The sequence below is a fragment of the Glycine soja genome, chromosome 8 (assembly GCF_004193775.1).
Source record: "Glycine soja cultivar W05 chromosome 8, ASM419377v2, whole genome shotgun sequence".
Taxonomy (NCBI): domain Eukaryota; kingdom Viridiplantae; phylum Streptophyta; class Magnoliopsida; order Fabales; family Fabaceae; genus Glycine; species Glycine soja.
The window spans coordinates 11,017,976-11,040,267 of record NC_041009.1 but is presented as its reverse complement, the minus strand read 5'-3'; the positions used below and the strand labels follow the sequence as shown (position 1 = coordinate 11,040,267).

The 22,292-nt window shown below is 27.1% G+C and overlaps 1 protein-coding gene and 1 long non-coding RNA gene across 3 annotated transcripts; one reads left to right on the top strand and one right to left on the bottom strand.

The window, feature by feature from the left end:
- Positions 1-5,472: 5,472 nt before the first annotated feature.
- On the bottom strand, positions 5,473-7,912 carry LOC114423817 (probable WRKY transcription factor 13). Of its 2 annotated transcripts, none has more exons than XM_028390716.1 (3): positions 7,415-7,912; positions 6,804-7,025; positions 5,473-6,017 (listed from the first exon to the last, which is right to left on the bottom strand). In XM_028390716.1, the coding sequence occupies exons 1-3, from the start codon at positions 7,723-7,725 to the stop codon at positions 5,846-5,848; spliced, it is 705 nt and encodes a 234-aa protein (XP_028246517.1). In that variant the 5' UTR covers positions 7,726-7,912; the 3' UTR covers positions 5,473-5,845. The 2 variants fall into 2 exon arrangements, with proteins under 2 accessions (XP_028246517.1, XP_028246516.1); XM_028390715.1 differs by having other exon boundaries at positions 5,473-6,020; positions 7,415-7,903.
- Positions 7,913-15,143: 7,231 nt separating this feature from the next.
- On the top strand, positions 15,144-16,220 carry LOC114422859. Its single transcript, XR_003668753.1, has 2 exons — positions 15,144-15,536; positions 15,884-16,220. It is a non-coding gene; the product is annotated as an uncharacterized LOC114422859 (long non-coding RNA).
- Positions 16,221-22,292: the final 6,072 nt, after the last annotated feature.

The following is a 22,292-nucleotide window of genomic DNA, read 5'->3' as shown; positions in this document are numbered from 1 at the left end:
AGTAAACTCATTTTTTTAATCAAACTTGAGTTTATAACATACTTTTGTTTACATCAACTTTTGATATTACATACATATGTGGTCATGTAAAACAAATCATGCATATATTGAAATATCAATCATTAATTTTTATCGATGATTAAGATTATTTTTTTCATTTTATAGGAGTCAAATCCATTATTATAATCAAAGTTTTTGTACTATTTTTAACCTTTATATATATAATTGAGACAAATGTTAATAATTAGTATATTTTATTAGTGGAAAAAATTAAACCCTCACTAGCCATGAACTCCATAGTATTAATTTCTGGAGGAAGTAGGGTATCAGTTAAGGGGAAACTTCTCTTCTTACATGTGTTGTTTTATTCACATAATAAAAAATTAAACTCTTGATATATGCTTAAAGGATTCAAGCCATTTGTCACTTGTGTCACACATTGCAGATAAGTTCCTATTATAAATTTTAAGGTCTTATCAAGTATTTTTTTTTAAGTTTAATTTTGATGTATTATTAACAAAAAAAATGATATTATCAACTAATAAAAAAGTATGACTTTTAAAATAACTTTATAAAACTTTAAATACTCTACCAATTATAAAAATGTGTTATTAATTAAATGATAATATAAAAATAATACATTATAATTAAAAAAATTTATTCTTTAAAAATATTTAATTCATTAATTACTTTCAATTTTATATTCTAATTTTCTCTGAGATCTCCCCGACCTTTTAGAACAAATGTATTTAATTTTATGTTATTGTTTTATCAAATATTAATTGTTTATAGGGTTAAATCAGTTCCCGCCTATTTTTTTCTTTTGATATTTAAAATTATCCTTTTCTCTAAACATTAGCTAAATTTATTTTTTTTTGAATTAATTATACATATTTTTATAATTTTGAATTTTTCCTCTTGTATATTTTTATTTAAGTTATTTTTAATATTTCATTAAAATTTTAAACTATTGATATAATACATTAAAATGTTTGTTAACCTTTTAAAGAAAAATATACATGACAGTTCATTCATTGGGGTAGAATACGCACAAGTGAGTCCCTATTATGAAATTTATTATGGTTTTATTAAGATATCTTAATTAAATAAAAGTTAATACAATCTCTTGAATGCTTCAAGTTATAAGGTCCTATTAATGATTGTCCTAAGAGCAATTATTAAGATATATTTTCTTTGTTTATAATGGTTAAATTATTCTTTTGGTTTATTATTATTTTTAATTTGATATCTTTAGTATTAAAGTCTTTACTGTGGTCTTCTAATTACCAAATCATATGTCGTGTATCGTGCATCGTGATTGGTCTTTTAGTTGCAAAGTTATATGCAATGTGATCATCATTTCTAGCTATTTTCTCATTAACGATGTTAGCCTAGTATAATGAAAAATGAACATGTCACTACCACATAGAAATTGACCAAGTTAATGAAAAAATAGAAAGAAAAATTGTCACATTGCATATTTTAACAAGTAAAGGATCACATTAAATACTTTAGTAATAGAAGGACAAACTTGAGCAAATTAAAAAAATAAAGAGACCAATGAAATAATTTACCTTTTAAATTCATTTGCTGTAGTGAGAAATATTTATTTATAATCACGTGTCTATTTAAAAATTTTAAGACAATATTAATTATTTTTTTTTATGTTAAATAGAAAATAACAATAGTAGATGATATATTAGGAATTTAAAATTTATATTAAATACCAAAAAATAGGAAGTTAAAATCATTCTTAACATAAATGAATAGATGAAGATTTTATATTATATTTCATATGATTTATGTATTAGGCAGGTAGAAAGGGAAATTAATCAATGGGGTATTTAATATGTTTACTTACTTAAAAAGTATCATTAAATTGCTTTAAAATTAAAAAGTTTTAATTAAGAGAGAAAGTATTACATTCAAAATAAAACATAATTTATTATCTTTATTTATTTTTTATAATATTATCTTTATTTCTTAATATATTTAAAAAATTACTCTTTTTTACAATGATGGTACTAGAGTTTGAATCAAAGATTCCATATACAAGCAACCCAAATCTTCCCACCACTAAACCAATTCTAGTGAGTTCAACTTTTATTTCTTTTTTACTTTTTTATGTTTAACATTAGCTCTTCTAGTAACCAAATCCAAATACCCATATTCAATAATAATGTAATTTTAATTTCCTCGTTCATACATAATATGATATTTTTATTAAGAAAATTTAAGTATTGTTTTGTAGCTATTTTTTGTGCTGTTTTCAATTTAAACAAAATTACAACAATATGTATACACACATGTTTGTGTTTTATTGAAAAACAATTCAAAAAATGTCTATAAATTGAATATATAAATCTTGTCCTATTATAATATGATCATTCATTAGTGTTAAATTTGATATTTTTTTCTTTTTTCTTTAATGTAGGAATGATCAAACTTCGAACTACAAACTTATGAAAGAATATGTTTATAAAGTTAAAGGAAGTTCTTCAAGGTAATTGTTTTAATATTTGCATCAAGGTTTTGAGTAATGCAACACTGCAACGGTACGTATGCCAGATATCTAATATATATGTTGTAATATTTTCTATTAATTTAACTTTTGATAACATTACATAGAGTCGTACCGGACAGGCGCATACACACTTTTACAAAATCTACATTATATTCTTGGATTATTTTTTCGCAAACATATACACACACAATTCAAATCTAATCAAAATGATCTTTGTCATTAAAGTTAGATAAAGTAAAACGAGTAAATTAAATCTAGTTCTAAATATATATGTAGAACTAGATTTAATTCTCATTCATATTTCCTTCAAGCTTGTTTAGTTTAATGTTAGTACTTTTGCACTTTTGTTTGGAAATCCTATATTGCTTAACGAGTTTTATTGTTTTCGGATTTTAATTAATCTCTTTTGACTTTTTGAGGTTATAATCATAGGACAACTTCCAGCATACTCTCTAATTATTGATCAAGATGTATTATTTTGAACATTTAATCAATTTATGTAAAAAAAATAAAATAAAATGAGATATAAAAATTCTCATTTATAACTATTATTTATTTGCATATCTCAGTTTTGGGGCATGTAGAATGGCAAGAGCACTCACTGACTTTGAACGCACTATTGATGGGGCCTCTAAAGAAAAGTAATGAACACCTAAACCTATTTATTAGATCAATTTAAACCCTATATTTAATAGCACATTTTCAATAAAAAAAAATTCCATTAAACACTAAAAACAAAAATCTCTTTGTAGATGTTCGGAGGCGCTGAAACGAGTTCAACGTGAATTTTCCGCTCTAGAAGAACAACTTCATGTTTGCCTTAAGGTAATTATTTTATACATATTTTTTCAGTTAATAGTAACTGATGAATAATATGCACATATTTGTTCCTTGCCAATATAAGTTTGATTATATTACATTAAAATACATTGTCGTCACGAGAACATTACAGCTAAATCTACAAGATTAGACTGACACTACTTAAGGGTTGTTTGAGGTGTGTTATTAATTTTATTTAAATAAGTTTATTAGAGAATGAACAAATAATTAACTTGTTTAAATTGAGGAGGAGACGAGACTAATCAAAAGTTTTTTTGCATATGTAAAATGTTAGTATTAGCACATATAACTGTTTTTAATTTCAACTGATAATGCAAAGTAATTATAGTGTTAATATTTATTAATATTTTCATATTCCCTTCTGGTTTGTGGTTCTTCTAGTGTTTTGGTTACTATGTACATTTGTCTTCTTAGTCTTTCACTTTTAATTAGTTCATTGTATAATATTTATTATGTTCTTACAGTGATTTTATTTTCGTTACAGCTTGAGAGAAGTTTAGTTCTCAAAGCTATTGAGGGAACCAATATGTGAGAGTCAACTTACTGCTCTCTATTGCTTTGTTGCTATCATATTTTGTGTAAATCAATATGAATAAAGTGATTTTTGTTTTTCTTTGTAGCAAGGATATTGCGTTTTGTTTAAAACAATGATATCGATCTATATGAATTATGCCAAATTATTATGCAATTAGTGTTATATTTGAATATAATCTCCATTTTATAATCTCATTAATCAAAATATGTTCAAACACCACCTTCGTTATCAATTTGAAGGGATTATGTGAGAGTCAATTTAATATGGTTTTATTGACAACAGAATATATTTTAATCTCAATCATTAATTATTTTTAATCATGATTTAGTGATTATTATTAATTATTCTTATATTTTCACATAAGAATGAGTCATATCATATATATATATATATATAAAGCTATTTGTATCTAAGTGCACACATAATGCCTTGATATCACTTCAGCTTTTTAATACATAGATAGTAACTAAAATATTAAAAAAAAAATTCCTTGTTTTCTTTTCAGGGGTAATTATAATATTTTAAAAATTAATTTAAATTTTCACATTAATTAGAGCAAACTATTTTCAAACAAATATCATATAAAATGTTATTATCACTGGTAAGCTACCTCGCACATGTTAATTATAATTTTGGGTGAGGGGGTTTTCTTGGAAAATGATTAATGAACATCCATGTGTTATTTAATAACTAAAGAGATAAAGAAAAAAAATATAGGCATGATAAAAAGAAAAAAAATAGAAAGAAAGATAAGTGTTATAAGATGTTTATAATATAAAAATGTTCATGTATCACTACTCGGGTTCATTTTATATGTTGCAGTTGAGCTTGGCTAGTTAGCATATTATTTTGAGCATTTGTTGGGTGGGAGGAAAACAATATTCATAAGTAGTTGAAGATCAATGGGTTACTATGTATTGTTGGTTTCGTTTTGAAGGTTTTGTCGTCATGTCTCGAATATGAGACCCAAACATGGTATTGCAATAAGCAAACCGTTTTAGCCTAGGTTGAAGACAGACGATCAATGGGTTACTATGACGTTGGATTTCCTTGGTTTTAGTAGGTAAGTAAGGTATAAATGTAGCAGAAATGTTAACAGCATGCACGCTCTTACATTTATACCTAGCATACTATATAAATGTAAGATAATCTTGGTAGCATTCTTGTTTTTGTAAACGGTTTTTGTAGTCAATAGATTGAATACTCATACATTTCTTAACAAAAAATATAAAAAGTATAGACGTTTTTCTAACAGAATCTGAATTGCTAATGTAATTAAACTAGTGAGTTTTATGTGTTAATAATGTTAATAGTATGATGCAATGTTATATTAATAAATAATTTTGTTAGTATAAAAAATTATATGTATTATCATTCATATTATTAGTATTAGTATTAGTATAATACATTTAGTGTAAACCCACAATCATTATACAAGCGATTCATTTAGTTTAAGCCAACAATATAATGATAATACATTAGTGTAGACCATTTATCGGAAGAGGCTAGTTTTTAAATGAATTTTGCTTTAAGTGATTACTTGTTAACTCTTGACAAAGATATTATATTCCAATTCACCCAAAAAAAAAATACCAACAATTCTATTTCAATTACAAAGTGTTTATGCTAACAAAGACTAACCAATATATAAAACTAGGGCAACGTACAAATGCCACTAGTTTCTTAATTAGTTTTAATCCGTACACCAAGACACAAACCAAATGCGTGGTATATATATAACTAGAAAAATCAAAGACACTCTCATGGTGTGCTTGGAAGTGATGAAAACGCGGGAATACATAGTGGATGGAGAATATATATCATGCATTTTATAAATACATTGACTCCTTCCTCTATATATACTTATTCAGTTTTCATCTCAACAAAGCACACCCTCAGGAACATATACATATTTTACATGAATATTATATATGTTGGTGTAGTCTCTACCATAATAAGAAGCTATCAAGTTGAGATGGAGTTTGAGAGTCTTCGAGATCATTTGATGGAGAGTGAACATGTCTCCCTTCATATGTGGTTATCACCATCCTTGGATCCTCGGCTAAGCGTTCCACGCGTTTCTTTACACGACAATTATCTTGTGTGCAACGGTAATAGCTTCTACATGCAATATTAATGTAGGCCAAAACACAATAAGATAATTAACTTGATGATAATGCTTGCAATTGTTCAAGAGAATGATTTTTATGCCTACTGATGAAATATTTAACCTCCATACCCATAGTACGGTTGTAGTATATTAGTGACTATTAATAACAAAATATCTTCATGCTAAAATTGGAATCATCAATACGTAAGAGCTATCAATACCACAATTAATGAAGGTACTATAAAGGCCATTTTGTATTTTTTTTTAATGTATCCATAAGACACATAAGTGCTTTAATGGGTTTGTGAGAAAGTATCAATGTATCATGATCTACTCCTCCTTGCTGATGTAAATTCTGCTTTTCATCAATCTTAATCCGGTATCTTCATCGTCAAAAAAAAAAAAAAAGGAAAAAGTTCTCGTAGACACGTACATTTACATATACTATAACGTTTGAGGGTCATAATTAACAAAGTTATATATGTTTTATATATATAAAGTGAACTTTTGCTTTTATACATATCTTTAATTATTGTAGGCATCCCCACAATATTCAGAAAAATTAAGATCTTGCCGAAACCTGTAGCAAAGCTAGCTAGTTATGTAATTATGATAAAAACAATGAAAACAATAATGAAAGAGAGGGGGCGAGATTGGAGAGAGAATATATGCTGCAAGTATTGGGATACAATCGATCATCATCAAAGGTTTGATCAATTTAATATTCTTTAATCAATTTCTAAATTAAAGCAAAAACAAAAAGAGAGAAGCTTTAAATTAAAGATCATATATACCTGGGGTGCTGCGTGTTCTTCACAACTTTCTGTCCGTACTTCCTCCACTTGTAGCCATCGTCCAATACATCCACATCGCTCATGGTCTTGAAGCAAAACCTAGGCTCTCTCACCTTCCTTCTTGCCTTGATTTTCTTCATCTTCATGGCTGAAATTCGGAAATGATGATCATCAAATCCACTTCTTTTACTGCTGAAGCATTCAGCCACTTCTCCCAATGCCCTAAATTCATTGATAATGAATGGAATCCCAACTCTCTTTAGCTATAGAGAATATATGTTTCTATGCAGAAAAATTGTTACATGACCCTATATCATCACTCATGGCCTTAATTATAATCTTTCCCAGACATGTAATTAAGTATTAATATTTTTTAAAATTAAAAATTCGACTACATATTACGATAAAAATTGATCAGGATCGATCAAAAACATGTAGCAATTCAGAACTAGCTATATAATAATTTTTTATATGTGATGGTTAATTAATTTACTCAATTCTATATATATATATATATATATATATATATATATATATATATATATATATATATATATATATATATATATATATATATATGAGAATTTTTTAAAGTGGTATAATTGTCTCACCATGGATTTACACTTGATCTATGCAAGGATAGGAATTGACCTCCTCCAAAGCTAGAAGTGAGGTCTTCTCTTGACTTTTGAGCAGTGGTTGAGAATAGGGTTTCTGCTGTTAGATTTGATGCAGAATCTTGTTGAGATATAGCAAGTGAAGAAGGTGCTATGGAACTAAAGGCTTTCAAAGAGGATTGATGGCAGCCCAAAGGAGGGAAAGTAAGGTTTGTTGGAAAGGAAAAGAAACCCATCTGTGTAGGTATCTGGTCCTGCTCATCGAATAAGCTGTGGTGAACAATGGGATGGGAAGTTGTTGACATCACTTCTTATGATCTTTTCCCTTTCTCCTTCTCCCTTCTCTCTTCCAATTATCTTTATATAGAGGTTGATGATGTTTCTAGAGGAAGAGGTTTGGTGAAAATTGAAATAGGTGGTTTCTCTCAAACCTTGGGGGGTGAGACCCTAATGGAAAGCATAAACTTATAACGTTGCAAAACCAACTTTCCCTTTTTTTTTCCTTTGCCTCTCTTTTTCTTTCTTAATGATTTGTTAATTTCTAAAATATCTTTGTCATCTATCGTATATATTCCAACATGTGAACTGTGGAGGGTGAAATAACTAATTATAAGGACATGTGTATCATCAATATTATTTGATTCGAATGAAATTAATTTAAATTAAATTAAATATCTCGAATTCAAGTTTAAATTTTATGGACACACAAAAGTGTGATCAGGAAAAAAAACTGTATTGAAGATTCTTGATCAAATTTTTTACCAAAAAAATAATAATTATACGTCAACAAAGTTGATATGAATATTTTACACTTATAAAATCATAAAATATAATATAAATATTATGATAAATAAATGTGGAGCGAGGACTAACTAGAAGAAAATGTTGAAAAAGATACGAGAAATATGCTAAAAGTTAAGGTAAGAAAGACTTTCGATAACAATTCAAACGAGTTGGCAGTTTGCTGAAAATAGTGATGTACTATTTGCCTAAAAAGCTTGGAAATTCCATGTCCTTGGTGGTTAGTGGGATTTCACTGTAAGATGGAGGTCAACATTACACGACAAATGGCTCAACAGAGAAGTTGATTGATATCTTTGCCTTCAAAAATGTCTATGAAACTTCCATGCAACACCCCCGTTATTGTAGATAATAATTATAATATTGGCAAAAGTGAAACCTGTTGAGTGCACAATAATAGAAATAGATACCTAGCTATAATCAAATATAAATGAAAATTATCGATCATTAGATTCATCAATTCACCATAAAGTATCTAAGAAAATGAGTAAAAAGAGATCGAGCCGGTGATCCATATATCTTTCACTTTCTACAGTTTCTTTTGGATCATTTTTTTATAAACATTATTATTTTTCGGGGCACTGTTTACATTAAAAGAAAAAAATATCGGAGGACAGTGATGATGAATATTGGATGCATTATCTATATTCTATCACACCCATCTCTGCACCGGCGGTGAAGTATCATTATGATCGGTGATTGCTTATTTGACTTTATGTGGCTAAAAAAGCCTCTAACCTTTCTCATACCCCTTTTGCTCTTTTAACTTTCTAAAACTCGAACTAACCCCACAACACCAAACTTTTTTCTCAAATTCCAAACCAAACTTATAATGTTGTTATCATATATCTTGAATTAATTTAGTGTGACAATCATGATTAGCTTTATATTTGCCATGCCTAAAAATTTGTGGACCAATCTGGCCATTGAAAGCGTGTAGTTTATCACTTTATCTACCCATTTGAGAATTTTGCCATAATTCAATAATTATGTTTTCTTTGTACTTCATATTGTTGTTTAACCAAGCACAGAATGATGAACTTCATTTGTAGAAATTAACTAATGAAATAAGTGTTTTTGTTTGGAATGAGTTTTTAAACAAAATAATAGTTTTTTTTTAAAAATTCCTTTTCAGAAGTTATAAAAAAATAAGTATTTTTTTAAATGCAATAAATAGTAATTTCTGAATAAGAATTCCCATAGCTAGTTAAATGAGGATAATATAATATAATATATATATATATATATATATATATATATATATAGATATATATATATATATATATATATATATATATATATATATAAATTAAAGAGGATGATAAAATCCATGAACAATAAATTGGCATCGAAGGAGTCCTTAAATGTTACTATTTAGTATTTATGCTAGATCTACTTAATTAAGTAAAAAGAGTTATCAGAGAAATCATATTTCACCAAAAAAAAAAATCGTGTATATAATATATACATGCCGTCATTTTTCGCATGCTAGTAATTTTTGCTCTTTTTTTAATCAAAATTCAGAATTATGCTACGACAAATTCAAGAAGACAATCTTAGCTAGATTGATATCAAACTCATCAACAAGCCAAAATAATATACTTCACTATATTAAAGATAAAAAAACAAAAAAAAACAAAGATGATGGAGGGCAAACAACCAAAATCTACATATAATTATGTGAATTTAAAACAAGAAATTTGATATCTATTTCTAAAAAAATCTTTCTAAATAAAAAGATGAAAGAAAATCTCACAAAACCAAAACATTAGTGTAACATCATGAGATACAAATCTATTGGCACAAAAATTATCTCAAGATAAATGTGAAAACTAAAGAAGACGTATAATGAGTTAGATTTATACAATGTAATTATCTACTCTTAAATCTCAAAGTCACAACTTTGACCGATATAAAAGTTTGGATAGGAAGGATGGAATCACATAATTTATATAATGTGGATTTTGGTCTTGGATTAGATATTTATTTTAAGTTAGCAGCTATATGAAAAATCCAATTAGCTAGGAATCTTATTTTCGAAAACGAAATTTTCGTGTGTTTGTAAGCTATGGTATCCAGCTGGTGATTTTTGTTCATGTGATTGTTTGGATTTTCTTGGGCTACGCTTGAATCATTATTTACCTTAATTATCTCTAATTTTGGAGTGAAGTTTATAATCTACATCTCATTAATATATAAAGAGTCAATCACTTGAGAAATGAGAGTGCAAGGGAAATAAATCCTATATTTTTATTGTTATTAATCAGGTGGCTTTACACCTATATAACATGGAAAAGAAAAGAAAGTAAAATTAACAGTTAATATCTTGCCCATAAAAAAACAGCTAATATCTTTTCATCAGTATGTATATTTTTTGCTTGTTATTAATTAATTAGGCGATGGTAATAATCTTACCAAACAAGTAATAAATCCTAAGTAAGTACTGGGAAAACAAACATAAAATAGGAAAGGTTGCTGGCGTATATAAAACAAGCTCTTATCGACTAATTATAATTTTAAACTTAAAAAACTCTCAAGGATTAAACTTTGCATTCACAATGAAATGTATATTAGCACCTACTTGATTTATGCATTATTACATACCTATAGCTATGCTAAGCAACTTAAAAAGTACATTCAGTCATCAGTGATATCATTCCTTAACAAAAGAAATAATATAAGTTGATTTAGGGAAATAGATTACAATGATGTCATTTTAGTAGATAAATTATTTACCTGTTTCTATTATACTCCGAATATCATTGTTGTGAAGCAAAAATAGTCTAAAACATAATTTCCCTCTAATTAAAAACTTGAATTATTTTCATTATTATATAACTAGAAACAAATTCAGGAGGATAATAAGAAGAAAATTACGAGCATATAATGTGAAATGGTTTTTGCTGGCGTTAGGCTTACGTGCTGATGATGTCAGAGTGAATGCGTGCCATGAGAATAATATATTGCATCATCTACAGCAAAATCCCTCGGTTTATTAATGATATTGATTTAAATGACGATGCTTTTTCTTTTTTGATTTGAGCCCTAAGTAAGCTGGGGAAAAGGCATAGGGGTGGCAAACATGAATCATTTCTTTTTGTCTCTGCTTATAGGTTGCCATTATTACATTCAAAATTACCCCCTATTAATCTATACCTCGGCTAACTTTTTTTCTTTTTAACTCATATTGTACAACTACAAATATAAAGGTATATGTTAATTTTTATTTTTACCTAATTTTATAATATTATATGTATATAAAGATATCTTTTTATTTAATATATATAGATACTTTATCGTAAAATTAGATTAAAAAAAACTAGCATATTTAAATAAATTTGTTTCATGATCAACTACAATAAAAAAAAATTAATGAGTAACATATTTATATTTTTTTTATCCGTCAAAATTAAATACAGATAATTTATAACACTCTTACATCGTATTTAATTAATTAGATCTCTTATCGGGTGACACATTTATATAATTTAGGAATGATATTAATATTTAAAAATGAGATTACATTAGAAAATAATTAGAAATAAGTTTGAAGTTATTCACTTCATATATGTAGATAGGTCATATTGCATTGGGATCTTTGATAGTGTTTACTTTTTGAAATCTCATTCGTTGTTCCTTGAAATAATAATTAATACTAATCATCATGTATATTATCCTAGGAAAACAATACTATATTTTTTGATGAATGAAAATAATACTATATTAATTTTTATTTTTGGTGAGCTGCAAAATTAAGGAACAATGATTTAGGATGACGAGGAAGAGGAACACAAATATAATAAATATCAATCATCTCCAATTGTACTATGGAATGATTACCCCATGCCCCCTCTCCTGCTCTAGTGTGTGTGTGTGCAAATTTTGTCCATATACTGTCTTTCTCACTCCAATTAACATCCTTCCTGTGTTTGCCAGACATCCCATGCTTCACAGTAACAAGCTGCTGTGACAAGACACTGCTTCCCCTAGCTACCTCACCTGCTGTGACTCATTCTACATTTCGAACCCCAATCCAGATATGTCGTCGTTTTGTAATGAGTGTGTATATTGTAAATCCCCTTTTCTTTTACTAACTTATTATGTATATTATGTATTTTGCAAATATATTTTTTATTTTATTTTTAGGAGTAAAACTTAGCACCCTAAGCTTGACACGCGTAATCATATACATATGCTTCTCTCCATCACCTTAATCCTCTACTTTTATTTTATTTGATTTGTTTTTTGTTGGTCACACATTAGTTTGTACTTGTTAATTACCGTGTTACAGTAGTCGATCACTAACAAAACATAAAAATGACTTTCAAAAACACTAACGTACGTGATTAACAGAAGCATGATTCCATAACTTATAATTAGTGCTCTTCGGGATTAGGTGTTAGTCGAGTGCACATCAAAGCTAATTAATTCGTGGAATAAAATACTCTAATTCGAATATTAATTGTAAAAAGAGAATCTTAAAAATGGAAGTCTAGATAGGATTATCTCAAATCTTTCTAGTAAATTCAAAAATTTAAACATGTAATGTGTTACATAGAGATCAAATGATCAATTAGCTGAAACCATAGATACACGCTTTGTTTGAGACCACTTAATATTTTTTTCTTCAAAAATGAGGTGAACATGAGTATTAGAGTGTTAATTTTTGGATATACACCTAAATAATTCCAACATCTTATTAATACTCCTTATTTATCTTTTATTAATTATGTTATTAATCATATCAATTATTTATCTCCTCTGCCCTCTCATTAGTATATACACCAAATTAAAAGAGGTGTCCACAGAACATGTTCATGGAGTATTATCCTTTTTGTATTAGCCTACTAGGACTAATTATTTATGAATGTCAAGACAAAAAAAGATCGAACAAGGTGTACTCTTATTTTTTTTAAAGTCTCATATTTCTTGAAACATTTTGGAAAAACTTTGGAGAGTTCGAAAGAACAAGTCTCATGTTCCTCGACGTTTACTTTCAAACAAGGACCAAATTATTTCGGGGGCATGAATGCCAACCGTGAAAAACAGCTTTTACTACGTCCTTTATCAAGAACACTGTACTCTTATTTTTCTCTCCCACGCGCTCTGATAAGAATAATATTATAGCATGAGAAAAACTGGTGCAGTAGTGGTGTACTAGCAATAAACAAAAACGGTCCATTTTGTGAATATAGCTTGAAACCTGGTCGTGTTTCTAGTGGTCACAGCTCACAAGCAGTGGTGTTATCAGAACTGCACATTCTCTGAAGCAAAAGAACACACTGTGACACTCAAGCGAATCATGGTCGTTCTAGTGTGTCTGAAAGTGACTGCTCAAGGCTTCGAGCTATAAGGTGTAGGTTGCAGTGGTTTTTTTTTTTTTTTTTAAGATCTATGTTGCTGTGTTATTTGCGCCAGTGCGATGAGACGCTTAAAGAAAACCAAAGTTATGATTCATTATTAATTATCTGATGTTGTCTGATATCTACCACCATCCCCAATTACGACCCAAGCCTTGTCCATATTCGCTTATTTGCTTTCCCACTTCATGACCAAAAGGGAAATGAAAGACTTGTTGTACAGGTTAGTATATTATTGGTAGGGGAAAGAAAGGTTTAATATATATGATCTATTGATCTTTTCTTTACATATATTGGAGATTGTACCAATTTAAAGGACTGTAATGATACATAGATGATCGATAATGATAGACATATATATATATATATAAAAAAAATTATTTCCTGTATAAAGTTGTAAGACTATAGACTTCTTTAAATCTTTACTCTCACCATTCTTTTTCACATTCATATATTCTCATTTAAATATATTCTTCTCATGAAGTGGTAAACTTTATCCTCTTAATATGTATTTGTTATATCCTTCTTATGTCTTTAACATCAACGGAATGATTTAATAAAGTAATAGTATAATTGAATATTAGAAATTAATTTTAAATATATATACTTTATCATCAAAATTAAAATTCGTTTCTAACATACATCTAATGTACCAGCTTATAATTTTAATATCAACAAAACGGTTTAGCATAATTTTTTTTATCTTTTTTAAACTATCATTTTTAATATCTTAAGTTTTAACTTGAATTTGAATATATTTTTGTTAAATTATCAATAGTTAAAAATAACAACATAACACCATATTTTTTTATTAAAAATAAAAAATATAATTTATATGATTAAAAATATTTATTTATTATAAATTATAGTTACATAACATAAATATTTATTTTATGCAATACATAAGCTAAAATATTAATTATTATTTTCTACGCATGCCTTTGTTAAGAAGAAAGAAAAAAATAATATATATATATATATATAAAATAAATAAGAGACAAATTATATATTAAAATATTTATTTTAATTTTTTATCCTTTAAATTTGAGCTATCGTTGTCCTTTTAATACAATAACAGCGTAAATAAATGATCAGATTAACTAACTGGTGAATTATTGGATAATTCTCCTTCCGCTATGCATATCATGTAGTCCTAAGTTGAAAATACATGAATGAAGTGGAATAGAATACAAGGGTTTAATTTAGTAAGAATCAATAAGGTGGGGTTATGTGCCAAGTAAATGGGTGATCAATTAAATGTCAGCAATTAATTAATTGGGACTAGTTCAACAAAAGATAATTGTAAGTCTTTGAATAAGATCCATCCATGTAATAAGTGTACCAATGGACCCATATTTAACATCTAAATATGATCTTGATTATGTTCTATCTCTACTTATTGACTTTCCAGAAACTAGTTCTACTAATAAGTTTCCATGGAACACAAACGGGTAACTAACTTCTAGAAATCAAGATAGGGCTTAGTATGAGTTTGCAAAACCAAAATGGTTTGAAGATGGAATCTAAAATTATAATAATGGAACTCATCTTTAGAGGCTGTTTTTACTCGTGTCAGCTCCAAGCCATTTGACACAGAACCACCTTTTACAAACCATACCACTTTTGGGGAAATCGTTGGACTAACCAAATGGATGAGTTTCTACTTATGTGGGTTAGGTGTCAAGCAATCAAGGTTAGAGTAATTGGATCTCAAGTGAAAGCTATCAATACTTCTAATGGGAGGAATTTACCTGAATGCCCAACTTTAATCTTTGAATTTTGTTGGACGTGGGGTTTGAAGGTGCGATCGAAGGTTCAGTTGACGACTTCTCTGAAGTGTTGAGTGAACGGATATGTAAAATATGAACAAATTTGAGAGTGCTTGCTGATAGTTACAAGAAACAGTGCTCGGCCATTGAGCTTCTGAAGATGTTGCTGAAAACAGTAGGGTTTAGGTGAGTTTAAGCACTTTGCTTGTGTTTAGTTTTATTATTAAATGTTTTTAGCATGGATAAATATGTTAATCTTACTCTGCATTAATATGTTCATGTTCATAGCGATTGCTCTTACACTACAGTATTACTTTGTTTATAAACATTCAAGAAATAGAAATCTGCATGGGGGAGGAAGATGGATATATGATGACAAATTGTGGTGCTGTGAACTTTTTGGTGCATAGATTTCTTGTGATGTAAGGATTTTTTAGGCAACAATGTTACCCTGATTTATATTTAGCATTTAAATCAGGACATCTTAAACATGCAGCGGATGCATTTTAACATTTTCTGCTCTTTTCTCACAGTAATTTTGCACCGTTATTGGATGTGGCTAAAGATGACTCCAAGAATAATGTACAACAGAGTCAGCAAAAAGTTCATGGAATGCAGCCACAGCTACAACAACAACAGTAGAGTTCCCTTCGGTTGCCTCAACAACAGCTACTTATTTTGGATCCTTGAGAACCCTTCACTATGGTAGATGTATTTTGTGCTTCCTCAAAACAGAATTACCCCTACCTCAAGTTGAATTGTGATTTATTTTTTGTCTGGCCAGTTACCATTATTTATAGCATCCATCAAAAAAATATTTTCTACATATCGTGTGTTATTTGAATATGAATATTATGAGACTGCAGTTCACATGCCTTTCTTTTTTATCTGTGGCTGCATATTTTTCACTCGTGTTCAATTTGTAGTATGGGGTGCTATATTTTATATATTTGTTCATGATCACTTATTTTGTTATTAAGTTTTGTGATTTATAAGGTTCATTTGTCCTATTTGGGTTGTAGCTCTATGTTTGAGCTTTGGAGAAATACAGCAGACATCCCCCTTTCCTCTTTTTTTACCCTTAGCAGATGGTGATAACAATGATTTGACATTAGCCCTTTTATGCATTAGAAAAATGCATTTGCCATGCCCTTCTCACCGATTATGGTATCATGAGAAGGAAGAGAATTTGTGCTGATTTTTTTTTTTTTTTTTGCATGCATCCTTTATGTGATCTTGTGACTGGTTGCATCCTATATTATTTGATTGATTTCGTTCATTAAGAGCTTTTCAATACATTCTCTGCAAGCTTGATTAATGATTCCAGCAATCTATAATTATAATAATGGATTATTGACACAACAATTGGTATACTGACTTTAAACCATGATGATATGTTTCTATATGGAATTGATAGATTCTACACTGTCGAGTCTTGCTAAGTGCTGTAAAAGAGGTTTTCTAAGCAAGCTTATAATTAAAAGTGTGAGAAATGGTCTCAATTTTGTAAAGGGAGATCATAGAAATAGGCTGAATGAATGTTACTCTGATGTGATTACAAGTTTGTTAAGGCCTAAGATATATATGCTATGTTTAACACAATCATTCTTTTTTTTTTCTTCCTGTGTTTACAACTAAGACACGGATTGTAAAAATAAGTGCATTGGTATCCGATAATTTTCTGCATGTTATATCTTCGATCTATTATAGAAGTTATATATTTTTTTTTATAGAAGTAAGCATATATAACATCATGGGAAGGGGTCTATTCGATGCTAAACCTGGGGCAAGTAATACACACAGGCGCACTAGCGCGGAAAGATTTAGAACTGAAATGCAGCTATGGTGTAAAACTAAGTAATGCAATGATTTTTAATAGAAATTTGTAAAACAATTTTCTTAAGAAACCTTATAATTAAAATTTATCTTATAATTTTTTTCCTAAAAGATAGAAATAACATATAAAATATAAAATATTTTTAAAACAAGAAATTAAAACTTATACTCAATTATAGGGGAGAAACTTTTTTAATTAAAGATATAAATTGTATATTAAAATATAAAATATAAAGATGATTTTTTTAAGACAAGTAAAAAAATATTTACTTAACTTACGGGAAATGAACTTTTTTTATTAGAAATATAAATTAAATACAAAATATAAAATATGAAGGTGATATTTAAAAAATAAATAAGAAAATGTATACTTAATTTATATGGAAGAACTTTTTACTAAAGATACAAATTATATATAAAATATAAAATATAAAATATAAAATATGAAGATGAATTTTTAAAGCAAGTAAAAATAATATACCTAATTTGTGGGAAGTATTTTTACTAAAGATATAAATTAAATATAAAATATGAAGATGACTTTTTTTTTTTGCCTTAATCTTCCTATTCATAATGGGAAAAAGATCCTGACTATTTCGGAGTTCAACCGGAGGTAAATAAAACTTGATTGATAATTATGTTTTTTTAAAGATCGAACTTAAATACTATTTAAAAGATATTTTTTTTAAAGTACGTAACAAAATTTATACTTAATGTAAGGTAAGTAATTTTTGTTTACTAAAGATACAAATTAAATATAAAATACAAAGATGATTTTTAAAAGAAAGTAAGAAAATTTATACTTAATTTATGGGGAGAAATTTTTTTAATAAAGGTAGAAGTTATATTTAATATATCAAAAATGTTTTTTTAAAGCAAGTAAGAATATCAATACTTAATATATGAGAAAAAAACTTTTCTTTTTACAAAGAAATAGAAATTACATATAAAATATAAAATACAAGGTAAAAAAATTCACTTAATTTATGGGGAGGAACTTTTTATTAAAGATAAAAATTATAAAATATGATGGTTTTTTTAAGTAAATAATAAAATCTATACTTGATTTATTGGGAGAATTTTTTTTTACTAAAGATAAAAATTATATATTTTTGTTATTAGTCGGAAAAATAGAAATCATATTTAAAATATAAAATGTGAAGAAGATTTTTTTTTAAAATGAAGTAAGAAAATTTATATTTAATTTATGGGAATGAATTTATTTTTAGTAATGATATAATTTATATATTATTTTATCAATTAAATAAAAAAATTATATTCAATTATATATTTACTAAGATAGAAATTATTATATATAAAATATGATGTGAAATTTAGACTTTTTTTGGAAGATAAAATATGAAGCAAGAAAATATAATTTTACTTCATAATAGTTTATTAATCATTTGCATTATTCAAAATGGAGATGAATAATTTAATGAAGATATGAAGTAAAATTTAAACATTTTTTAAAATATAAAATATATAAATATAACACATGGGGATGCACTATTTTAATGAAAACAAATAAAAGAAATTATACTCAATTAATGGGGATAAACTTTTCTACTAAATATTTTTTATTAATATTAAAATTTCTTCGATCTAATTAATACATATTTAATTACATAAAAAAGTAATTTAAATTAATGAAATTATAATTATTTACTTTTCTATGAAAAATTAGACTAAAAAATTAAATTTAGAAAAATAATTATTTATTCTTATTTAAATCACCTTAAAACAAACATTATTAACTTCTCTATTAACTAATTTTTATATAATATAATATATTATAGTTTTTTTATTTTTTTATTTTTGTAATAATTTAATATGATTATATATAAAACATAACACATGAGGATTTTTCTTTCTTGATAAAAGAAAGTAGGAGATTTTTTAATTAATTCAGGGGATAAATAATTTATTTAGAATCACATTAATAATTATAATACATACCTATAATTTGACATTTCTTGTGATACTCTTCTCTTATATGTTTTTAAACATTTCTTTTCCAGTTAGTTTAACGAAGAGGTTGTCTCAACTTTGTACATCTAATCTCTTGAACACATTTTATTGTATTTTTTTATATAGAGAAATACATGGGTTAAGGATATGTGCATTAATGTAAAATAGATTATGAAAGTGATCGAGTCGATTTCATGAAGACAACAAATATGTCGTGTATCGTAGACAAATATCTTTATTAACATAGCAAATAAATACAAGACTTATATATCATTTTTTTAATTTTTTGTTCATCTATTAGATAGTTTTTGGACACATTTTGTTTGTTTCTTTAATTTAGTAAATTTGATTTGTTCTCCAACTTATTTATTCTACGAGATATCATGGCATTATTTTCTTTTATGAAATATCTATATTTATAATAATTCTTATATAATATTTTTTTTAAAAAAAACTCGTGCCGAGTCCAAAAACTAGTTTGCAGCATAGGAAAGATGCTCTAAGTGCATTGCACAAGAATGGGCAAGTTGTTGAACTACATAAGATATACTGGGCCTAGTTATTGTCGAATAAAGAAATTTTCCAATCAATCTTCTATAAGCAAAAGCATTTGAACATTTAGTCAAATTCTTCATTAAGATAATTGTTCATAATGCTTAATATGGACCTAGAGACTTGAAGCCAGCTAAAGAAGAATTTGCCAACCATTGGTGGATAATTCAAAGCTCACAATTCAACTCCTTCTCTTCTGGCTGAACTCATCACTTCAGGATTTATCTAATGTAAAACTTTTATAGCTTTATGAGTTTCAGTTCTAAGTTATAAAATAAACATCACAATAAAAAAATCCACAAATGGTTAGCAAATAAAAAAATTCTTAGTTGAACTTTAAAAAACTTAAGGATATCTTGAATAAAGTGCAATATTTTCTTAGAAACTTAATTATCAAAGCACAGCAGAAGTTTTTGCATAAATTTAATAATTCATTAAAAATAATATGTAAAAATGTTATTATTTGTCATTATAATGAAGTTATAGGGCATTCCCATTGTGCACCCTATCCTCGCAACAAATATAATATGCCACTGCCGACCCACGTGGGGTTGCCAGAATTAACTCATATGGATAAGATTCTTGGCATGTCAAACGGGAGTTTATTCAACAGGAACTTGATTTTTCCTATTCGATATTCCGATTGTTATTAGGCAAATTTTTAACGCAAGCAAAAGTTAATTTTAGGTAAATACAATTGATTTTAACAGAGGTAAATTTTGATTGAAAATATTGATTGAGTATCGGATTTGTAAAGTTATTTTCATCTTATAATTTTTCTATGATTATTACAACATAATTTTTTTTACTAAATATATTATTCTCTTGCGATTGCAATGACACCTTATGCAACATTATATTAATCCTATAGATTTTCATCTTATAAATTTGAATCTCCACTTTTTTTTTAATAAAAATCTTCACGTTTAAATAAAAATATTTTTTGAAGCTATTTCTTATCAAATTAACTAACTTTGTTTACATAGAGTATTTGATTTGATTTTTTATTTACAATTAATTATTTTAAAAAACATTATTACTTGGATATAAATTAAATTTTAAGTATTCATACATTTTATCAAATTAAAAATACTTGTTTCTTAGATAAATAAAACTAAATCTTACCATCACTATTATGTTAATAAATTTTAATTTAAATATCATTTTTAAATTTTAAATTTTGACATATCATGTCAATAAATATCCTAACATAAAAAATAAAATTGAAGTATTTAATTAAACTATGTATTCAACCACCGTCTTTCAGCCTTTTAGCTCTATATATATTTTGCCAGTAAAAAAAAGATGTTTCCCTCTCAAAGTGCATACAATATATGTAAAATAATCTGAATACATTTTTTTCAAAAAAGTATAATAATTAACACGAACATATAAATAGTAGTCATAATTACTTCTTTAGCTTTTCAAGTCATTTTTTTTCCTTACAGTGTGAGCCACGGGCCTAAAATATGACATCCCAAACTATTCTGGTAAACTGTCGCTGCTCACTAATCCTTCAAGTCCATGTATGTATAATTGCAAAACAATTTTAAAACTTTCTATATATTCATCTTCTTTTAGCATTGAGCATAATTTGGTTATAAGGACCCTACCCCAACTAAAGTAGAATTATCATCCCGTAAAGTCTTGCTTATTATTACTTACGCTTGCCATTACAAGTTACCACGTTTAAATTTTTCAAACTAGGCAATTTATTCCGACATTTTTGTTTTGACAGTAGATAGTTTATGTTGCTCGAGCACTAGCAGGAATTGTTATTGTGATGTAGACATGATGCCTGGAATAAACCCCTTTCTTTTTCTTTTATGTTATTTTCAAGGGAGAGGGTTACTTTGACAGATAGGATCAAGATATGATACATTAACCAAACATGGTTTCTTTATCACATATAGGATAAAGATTTTTTATGTACCTTTTGAATTTCTTTAGGTGAATATTTTTTTTAACATCATAATTAAGATTTTTGACAGTAAAACTCTAAAATATATATCACCACAAGTTTCCTACGTAATGCTATTGTATCTCCATCGTCAGTTTTAATTGGATTGCTGTCTCTCCCACTCAACTTTAAAAAAGAAGAAGAAGAAAACAGAAATCCTCTAACCCTACCAAACTTATATACATCTTCTAAAAAAGGCCCCTACCAAACTTGTTTCCGTGTCCTTTTAATAACAATATCCATAGAAAGCAAAAACTAAGGACTTGTTTTTTTAATTAATGAAAGAGATGTTAAATCGTTTATTTTTGTTTATAAATCATATTTTTCAATGTATATAATAAAACAACTAGTGTAAATGTGTAATCAAGTTTTTCTAAAGAAAAAATGCATTACTATTGATAAAGGAGATGCGGAAACAAATAACAAAAAAGCTTCAAGGTCCAAGTTCATATGGATCATCTATATAAATCATACGGATCAAGTTGATCCGTATGTTTAAATTATATTTATGGATTACATGATTCGTATATTTTATACAGATTAACCACAAATTTACATACCTTCAATATAAGATCATTTTAAAATTAACAAAAAAATATAAAAGATTTTAGGTGCACAAAAAA

Excerpts from the sequence above, each read along its gene's own strand:
- LOC114423817 (XM_028390715.1), bottom strand. The coding sequence starts at position 7,725 with ATGTCAACAACTTCCCATCCCATTGTTCACCACAGCTTATTCGATGAG. Across the intron at positions 7,026-7,414 it reads AGATCAAGTGTAAATCCATG|GGCATTGGGAGAAGTGGCTG; the intron begins GTGAGACAATTA and ends CAATGAATTTAG. Across the intron at positions 6,021-6,803 it reads AAGAACACGCAGCACCCCAG|AAGCTATTACCGTTGCACAC; the intron begins GTATATATGATC and ends TATTGCATGTAG.